The 9271-nt window shown below is 35.4% G+C and overlaps 1 protein-coding gene across 1 annotated transcript; it reads left to right on the top strand.

The window, feature by feature from the left end:
* Positions 1-7791: 7791 nt before the first annotated feature.
* On the top strand, positions 7792-8999 carry LOC110791802 (uncharacterized). Its single transcript, XM_021996561.2, has 3 exons — positions 7792-8391; positions 8485-8710; positions 8803-8999. The coding sequence occupies exons 1-3, from the start codon at positions 7792-7794 to the stop codon at positions 8997-8999; spliced, it is 1023 nt and encodes a 340-aa protein (XP_021852253.2).
* The last annotated feature ends 272 nt before the right edge of the window (positions 9000-9271 follow it).

The raw sequence follows: 9271 nt of genomic DNA, 5'->3' as shown, positions 1-9271 counted from the left end.
AGTCTTTCCATGCGTTTCAAGTTAATATGGCCTAATCGACAATGCCACAGATAGGTGAGATTTGAATCATCCTTTTTGGCCTTTTTGGTATTTATGTTATAAACTTGTTTGTCGTGATCTAACAAATAAAGTCCATTGACTAATCTAGCAGATCCATAAAACATCTCTTTAAAATAAAACGAACAACTATTGTCTTTTATTAAAAAGGAAAATCCCTTAGCATCTAAGCCTGAAACAGAAATGATGTTTTTAGTAAGACTTGGAACATGGAAACACTCTTCCAGTTCCAAAACTAGCCCAGAGGGCAACGACAAATAATAAGTTCCTACAGCTAATGCAGCAATCCGTGCTCCATTTCCCACTCGTAGGTCGACTTCACCCTTGCTTAACTTTCTACTTCTTCTTAGTCCCAGTGGATTGGAACATAAGTGTGAGCTACAACCTGTATCTAATACCCAAGAAGTTGAATTAGCAAGTATACAGTCTATAACGAAAATACCTGAAGATGGAACGACTGTTCCGTTCTTCTGATCTTCCTTTAGCTTCAAGCAATCTCTCTTCCAATGCCCCTTCTTCTTGAAGTAGAAGCATTCAGATTCAGAAGTGGGTTGACTGACCTTCCTCTTTTCAGATTTGGCGCCAGCTGGTTGCTTAGTTTGGCTGGCCTTGTTACCACCTTTCTTAGCATTCCTCTTCTTTCCAGATTTCTTGAACTTCCCCCACGCACCATAAGCACATCTTGCTTATCACTTTTGAGCGTCTTTTCAGCGGTCTTCAGCATACCGTGAAGCTCAGTGAGCGTTTTGTCCAGACTATTCATACTGTAGTTCAGTTTGAACTGATCATACTCGCTATGAAGAGAATGGAGGATGGTGTCTACAACCATTTCCTGAGAGAATTGCTGATCCAGCCGAATCATATTCTCAATGAGTCCAATCATTTTGAGAACATGTGGACTTACTGGCTCGCCTTTCTTAAGTTTGGTCTCAAGAATTTGCATATGAGTCTCGAATCTTTCGACTCGAGCCAGATCTTGGAACATGTTCTTTAACTCACTGATGATCGTGAAAGCATCTGAGTTGATGAACGTTTTCTGTAGATCTGCACTCATGGTTGCAAGCATTAGACATTTCACATCCTTGTTGGCATCAATCCAACGATTGAGGGCTGCCTGAGTGACCCCTTCGCCTGCGGCTTCGGGCATCGCCTCTTCCAGGACATACTCCTTTTCTTCCTGCATAAGAACTATTTGCAAGTTCCTTTGCCAGTCAAGGAAGTTTTTCCCGCTCAACTTCTCCTTTTCGAGAATTGATCGAATGTTGAATGAATTGTTGTTTGCCATAATTAAAACTACAATTGAAAAGAATAAACAAATAAATAACCATTCACAGTTTCTCTTAATAAACTTAAATTCTAGCATACATGCATAATTTAATGTTCATTAAGCATTTTATTCAAGTTATGTGTTCCGACAGGTGTGAATAAAATGATTCCAAGACCCTAAAATCCATTGAAAAAATTAAGCACATTATGTATTTAGACTCAATTCTAAAATCTTTTAGGTAAGCAAAAGCCTTTTGCTAATAGTCTAGAAACTACTCTTGGTTGATAGGTACGTCTAAGAACTTATTAGGTAAACCTATCGATTTTGCCACGACATAAAAGGACTCCTTACTTATATCGTTGAGTTTCACCAAAACTAACATGTACTCACAATTATTTGTGTACCTTACCCCTTTAGGACCAATAAGTAACACCTCGCTGAGCGAAAACTATTACTAGATTGATGTAAAGGATATCCAAGCAAATGTTTATTTTGGCATGGCACCTTTTAACTCAATTTTTAAGTTTGGAACTTAAGGCTCTTACTATGTTGGTTAGATTTTAAGTGAACTAAAATCCTTAATCATGCAACATAATCAAGCCACAATCTCATGCATAATTAAGACATATTTAAAGCAATAAATAACTTAAAGCATGCATAAGATAAATGTGATCTAGTATGGCCCGACTTCATCTTGAAGCTTCAACTTCAAAGTCCGTCTCGAAAATGGTAACTTCGTCTTGAATTTCACCGTGGGAGGCACCATTTTCTTCAAATAGGATAAGCTATAATTAAACTAATTACAACTATTTGATGGTACGCAAACCATATTTGAATTGAAAAACAAATTTGGTACTTTACACCAATTACATTCAAATTAATGGTACGCAAACTATATTTTCTATCCTATTTGGGCCATACTAGTCACTCCATAACCTGCAAAACAGTACATATACAATATATACCATTCACCCATTCATTATCATGAATGGCCCACATAGCTGATTAGTAAAACACGTTATGCATCACATAAATATTTGCAGCAATTAATTAAGGGCACCAATAATCTACCAATTATTCAGTCCTTATTAATTCTAATCAAGTTGTTTAACCTTAAAGGATTTGTAGACCTAATCAAGAGTTTATGACTAAAAATGCTCCCACTTAAACCAATAAATTCATATGCTTTACTAATTTTAAACATAAAAATGTATTTCTAGTCTAACCGGAAACATACAAATTTAATTAAAATTTAAAGCTCATATAAATTTATAATCGAATCCATTAATTTAATTTATTTCAGTTGAATTAAACGAATTTAAATTAATTCATGATTTAATTTTAGTAAAATAATTAATATAAATAAAATTTATAATAATTATAATATTCAAAATTAAAATCCGAGAAAACAATTTAAATTACGAATTTTAAAATTAATTAAAATCGTTTCCGAACTGAAAATTAAAAAATTAAATTAAAAAACGCATCAATCGGGTCAAGACGAGGCCATGGGCTTGCGCCCATTCCCCGTCGAGTCCTCGAGGCAGCATCGCCCCTCACGAGTGATCGCACAGCAAGGCACGAGCAGCTGCCACGCGCAAACGCAGCAAGCCGAGCCACGCTTGCGCGCAGCATCGCTCGCTGCTTCATAGTGCAGCAGTTGCTTGGCGAGGCTGGGCAAGGCAGCGCTCGTTGCTGCGAGGCAGGGCTGCTGCCTTGTGCTCGCGTGCTACTCGCCTTGCTCGCTGCATTCGTACCGCATGGGCGACGAGCTCCCTTGCTCGTCGTCGCATGCCCGCACTATACAACACCCCTTAAGGGTAACACGTAGCGTCCATTGCTTTGTGCGTGCAAGTTTTATGAGCGAATTGCATAAAAATTAAAACTTTTATTTCCAAAATTAATGACAAATTGATAAATCATATTAATTTCATAATTTTAGGGCGAAAAATTGAAAATTTATTAATCAATTAACTTCCGATTAACATGGATTCAAATCTAGGTCATAAAAATTTAAAATTTAACACAAATTAACAATTTTTATGGTGGTTTTTAATCATTGGTACCTAATTAAATTATTAATTAATTATGAAAATCAAATCAATTCTAAATTATTCGAATTTCAACAAATTAATTATAATTACAAATTAGGTTGTATAATTAACAAGGCTAGGCATTAAAACTTGTTAAACATATACAGTAGGTCAATCAAAGATTCAAGATTTACCAACAAGAATCGCAAATATTTAATTTAACATCTTAAATTTACAAACTTTTGCGTTCGAAAAATAAAACCTCCGAAAAGTCATAGTTAGGCTTCGAATTTGGGAATTCTGGGTTCGGCCCAAAAATATTATTTTTGTCAAAATTTTAGAATGCCTTTTACATGCGGAATATTTAACGAAGAAACTGCTGAAACACTACGTACATATAATTAAATAAACGCAATTTGCAATTAATTAACAATTACGAAAATTAATTACCCCTTTTAATTCCTTGCAAATTTGTAATATTTAACCATGTTTATGCAATTTAGATTATGAAAATAATAAGAGGCTCGTGATACCACTGTTGGGTTATGATTCATATGACAAAACATAAATCATGCGGAAAAACCATAAAGCCAGGAAAGCATATTATTTTCACATAATCATTTAGCATAGTTTAGATGAATACACTTTGTTGCGTGCCCTCCCTAGCTGCGCCCGAACCAAACAAGAATAAGTCTTTAGGACTCCAAGTGTCGTCCCTCCATAGATAGTCCACAGCACGTCCGGATCCGCCTTAAGCTTGACCAACTAGAATCGCCCTTAAGGTAGCTTAGGAATTTCGGCTATTAGGTGCAAGTGTATGGCTGATTTTTCTTCAAAATCTTACCTTTAGAATACTTCAAATGTATATATAAATTATGACCCTAGGCTCCTATTTATAGAGGTATGGAAAAGGAATTATAATCCTACTAGGATTTGGATTTATTAAATAGAATCCAACTTGAACTCTAAATAATATAATCTTATTAGGATTAGGATTTAATCAATACACGAATTCCGATAGGATTAGGATTCGTTACGAACATGAGCATCGTAAGGCCACGAGCATCGCACCACCCGCGCAGGCCTTGCGGCCCACACGAGCAGCCGTTGCTCGCAGCCCAACAGCACGCCCAGCGTGCGCGCGCCAAGGCCTTGTCGGGCCTGGCCTTGCGCTGGGCCTGGCGAGGCGTGGCAGCTCCATGTTGGGCGCTCGGCTTGCTGGGCGCGGGCCTGGCTTCGTGTTGGGCCTTCGTCTAGCAAGCCTCGTCCGATGCTAATTCGTACGATGCGCTTCCGATTAAATTCCCGGTTCCGGAATTCATTTCCGATACGAACAATATTTAATAATTCCGATTCCGGAATTAATTTCCGTTTCGAACAAATATTTAATATTTCCGTTTCCGGAATTATTTTCCGATTCCGATAATATTTCCGATTCTGACAATATTTCCGTTTCCGGCAATATTTCCGATTCCGGCAATATTTCCATTTCCGATAATATTTTCCGATACGTACCATGTTTCCGTTTCCGGCAACATCTACGACTTGGATAATATTTATATTTCCGATACGATCCATATTTCCGTTTCCGGCAATATCATCGTTTTCGGAGTATTCATTTCTTGCTTGTGACGATCTCAGCTCCCACTGAAACCAAGATCCGTCGATTCCGAATATCCATAGATGGAGTATTTAATGCCATTAAATACTTGATCCGTTTACGTACTATTTGTGTGACCCTACGGGTTCAGTCAAGAGTAAGCTGTGGATTAATATCATTAATTCCACTTGAACTGAAGCGGCCTCTAGCTAGGCATTCAGCTCACTTGATCTCACTGAATTATTAACTTGTTAATTAATACTGAATCTCATTTATTAGACTTAATATTATATGCATACTTGGACCAAGGGCATTATTTCCTTCAAATACCCCCTACTTCATTCATCATTCCTCACAGCAAAAGTTGAGAGTTTTCCCAAGCCCGCTCTTACACTTCTTCTCCCTCTTTGGCTCTAAACCTTCTTACCTAAAACCCTTATACCACCACCATGATACCCCCGTCGTCCACTCCTTGTCGCCAACGTCTACCCCTTGGTGTCGTGACTTCCACACCCCAATTTTTTTCAAAGCCTTCTCTTTTTACGGTCAGTTTTTACTATTTAAACTCTTCTAAATTAATGCCGTAATTTTTAAAAGTTTATTTTTAAAACCATAGTTCTAAATTTTGATTTATAATACTTTTATTATGCATGCATAACTCATGAATTAAATTTAAGGGCATTAGATTTATTTTTATTAATTTAATTGTTCAATAGGGAATTAATTAGGGTTTTATTTATTAATTGTTAGGAACTCGTGAGTGATCCGTAGCAGGATCAAATTTATCTTTGTGTGAGGTATTATTTAATCAAGGTACGTGTATGTGGCTAGATTATTATATGAATGAAATCTATGTATGGTTTGATTATTAACTTCAAATTATTAATTGTTTTCAAATTGAAAATTGTGAATTAGTGATTTTGAATTGTTTCTTGATTTGTGAAAATTGTTTAAGGCTTTTTGAAAGGTTAAATATTTTTCTTGATTTTAATATGATGATGGATTTGTTCAAGTGGTGTTTGAAATAGTTTGTTTGGTTTTGATGAGTTATAAATCTTTATTTCAAAGTACTTTATTTTTTTTAAAATAAATTTGATTAAATAAAAGGAGGATTGTTGGTTTATCATATGGTTGGAACTGGATGGTCTTTCATGACATTATTGTACTTTTATAAAGTCTCAAGGTGGAATGGATTTCATGGAACTTTTATGTTCATACGCATCACTTGTTGTGTAAGTCGAGGGTCACTTGTTGACTATTATTTGGTTAGTACCCCAATGTATAGATTTGTGATGGAATACTAGCTTGGGGGTGTGCACATTTAGGAAGGAAGGGGAGATCAGAAGAGGTGTTTGATTTTCATATTCTAATTGGAATCTATTTTTGGAAAGTTTGATTTTCATATTCTAATTGGAATCTATTTTTGGAAAGTTTCTACTTTTGGAATATTGTTATATTTGGAAAGTTTATATATTGGGAATATTTCTTTTCGTGGAATGTTTCTACTTTTGGAAAGTTTCTCTTTTGGAAATCTTAATTCTTGAAATGTTTATACTTTTGAAAAGTTACTATTTATAAAAAGTTTCTAATTTTGGAAAATGAATCCTCTATGATTTCAATTAAGCAAGTTTGATTTAAATGGTTTAAGAAAGTATGCTCAATTATATATAAATGTTTTACATGTCTTGCATATATTCGTACTTAGCTTTTGCTAACCCGTATTTCCTATTTGTTTTGGCTTGGCCCTGTTCACCTTTTGGTGAGCAGTTTTCAGGAACTTAATGTGATGATGTGACATGATTACATACGGGATTAATGGAGAATTCACTAGTATTTCATTTGTGAGTTCAGATTTTAGTATTTAAAATTTCAAGGGTTTATCGAATATACACTATTATTATTTCGACTATTATTATTCAATAAAGAAAAGTATTTGAGTTATTCCGCTGCATTAGTTTAGTTAATTAGCCTTTAACGTAATCACGTGGCGGTAATACCCCTAAGTTTCTCTCAAGGTTGGTTTTATTCATTTAAATGTTGGTTTTAAAAAGAGAGAAATTTGGGGTGTTACAAAATGGTAGCAGTTTAGCCACGAAAGAACCTATGACTAAAATTTGATAAATAAATTTGAGAGTAAGGGTAGAATTTAAGGGGCATATAGGATAGAGTTTCGCATTCTAAGCATGAAAATCTATTTTCAAAGAAAGTTATATTTTCATTAAAAACTGTTTTCCTATCTTTTGAGAAAAGATGATTGGTGTGAATCCATCACTCGTAATGTCTTCTGTCTAGGTTGAATAAGAGGAGCTCATACCGACGTTGTATATAATCCTCTAACTACCTGAGAAGATGTTGTTTTAATGTATTCACACTAAAAATCGAGTACTTGAACTTATACAAATTTTAGAAAAAGATCAAAAGAATTTGTTGAAAGTATATTTAATAAATTAATTTATGCATTTACTAGAATCACATGATAAATTTCGTGCATTAGGTTGATAGGTCCGAATTTTTCTTCAAAAATAAATAAATAAATTGTTTTCGTGACATTAGTCGCGATTTATGTGAATTTTTGTGCATAATGGTTTACTTAATTAATTATGTACTTGGAAAGAGTTTGGTGGCAATTTTAACCTTCTAATGATGATGAGTTTCCTTTATTTGGAATTGGTCGAGATATTTTTTTTCTTTATGGAATTTGGTGAAAATTGTAAATTGTCTTTGTACTTTGTTATGATTTTGATGTACTAAAGTGTTGCAATATTCTAATTGCATTATTTCGAAGTTAGGTTTTAGTTGCAAATTTTCTATTAGTACACCTTTATCCAGGCAAGATGGTGAGAGGGATAATCCGTAATCGGGGAAGGAAGAGATCAGGGAAAGTCGAAACGGCGATTAGGCGCCTAACCGAAATAGCTCAAAACTTGACTCAAGCTATGACAACTCAGGTAACTCGCAAGAGTAATATTGAAAACATTGGTGATGTATTTAAGAAAGTAGCAGCTAGTAAACCACCTACCTATGATGGAATGGAAGATCCTGCAAGTCTAGAAAACTGGCTTAGAGAATTTGACAAACTTTTTGATGCTATCAATTGCCCTGAGCATCTAAAAATCAATAATGCTGCGTACTATCTAAGGGAAGAAGCTGTCCTATGGTGGTCACAGCGAAAGAAAGACTTAATGGCCAAACCTAATTTTGATTGGGAAACCATGAAGGAAGCTTTGAGAGCTAAGTTTTACCCTCCCTATCTAAAGAAGCAGAAATGCCTAGAATTTACAAACCTTCGAATGGGCACCATGAATTTGAATGAGTATTACACCAAGTTTATAGAGCTAATGAGGTTTGCACCTGAAATAGTCCCAACTGAAGCCATAAAAGCTCAAAGGTTTGAGCAAGGGTTAACTTTGACTTTGCAAGGGAAGCTTGAGGGAGTTAACTTTGAATCCTTAGATGATGTTTATGGACGTGCATCTCACCTATATGGGATTAAAGGATGAGAGCTTGATGGAAATTCTGGTGAAAAGAGGAAGGGAAATGGAAACTTCCAAGGGAATGAGAAGAAACCTAAGCTGGATGGGGGTTTTAACCATGGAAAGAGGGAAGGGAATTTTAACCAAAATAGGGAAGAGAATCGCAATTTCACCCAAAAATGGAAGGGAAATTATGAAAATGGAAGTAACGGGAATGAGGATAAGCCTAAAAGGAACTACTTTTGTAAAAAGTGTGAGAATAACCATCTAGGAAAAGATTGTGAGGGAAACCTAGTTACTTGTTATTTCTGTAAGAAGCAAGGGCATCGTAATGCTACAAGAAAGCATTTGGGGAATCAACATATAACCTAGGCCAGAATGGGAAAACTTATCACTCAAGCCAACAAGGATTAAGCCAGCAGGATGGAATCAACAACACCAAACCTGGAGGTGGGAATAACGCCACCCAATTGAAGGGACAATTGTTCGTTATAAATCATCGTGAAGCTGAAAACGCGTATGAAGTAGAAGCTGGTACTTTTTCTATTTATGATCTACTTGCTAGCTAAACTTTTAATGTAATAGTAGGGCATCACATTCATTCATTCCAAGAGTTTTAGTTTTCAAAAACTTAATAGGCGAGTTACGGGGTCGTAACTTTCTTTTTAAGGGGGGTAGAATGTGATAGAGTTTCGCGCGCTTTTACCCATTTTAAACATATTTTTGGAAATTTTTGTAAAATTTAGTCTATTTTATGCATGTGCATTAGCATCTTCTTCTTTTTAAAAGAGTCGATAAAGTTCAGATATTTCCGTTTTCGGAATATAGTATTGTATTTTGT

Source organism: Spinacia oleracea, chromosome 4, assembly GCF_020520425.1.
Source record: "Spinacia oleracea cultivar Varoflay chromosome 4, BTI_SOV_V1, whole genome shotgun sequence".
NCBI classification, from domain to species: domain Eukaryota; kingdom Viridiplantae; phylum Streptophyta; class Magnoliopsida; order Caryophyllales; family Amaranthaceae; genus Spinacia; species Spinacia oleracea.
The sequence above is the reverse complement of the archived record's forward strand: the minus strand, read 5'-3'. Positions and strand labels throughout refer to the sequence as shown.

What these genes read in the sequence shown, in the direction of transcription:
- LOC110791802 (XM_021996561.2), top strand. Translation starts at nt 7,792, where the DNA reads ATGGTGAGAGGGATAATCCGTAATCGGGGAAGGAAGAGATCAGGGAAA. An exon ending in TGCAAGGGAAGCTTGAGGGA is followed by an intron (nt 8,392 to 8,484) that starts GTTAACTTTGAA and finishes TCTGGTGAAAAG; the next exon opens with AGGAAGGGAAATGGAAACTT. An exon ending in TAACCATCTAGGAAAAGATT is followed by an intron (nt 8,711 to 8,802) that starts GTGAGGGAAACC and finishes CATATAACCTAG; the next exon opens with GCCAGAATGGGAAAACTTAT.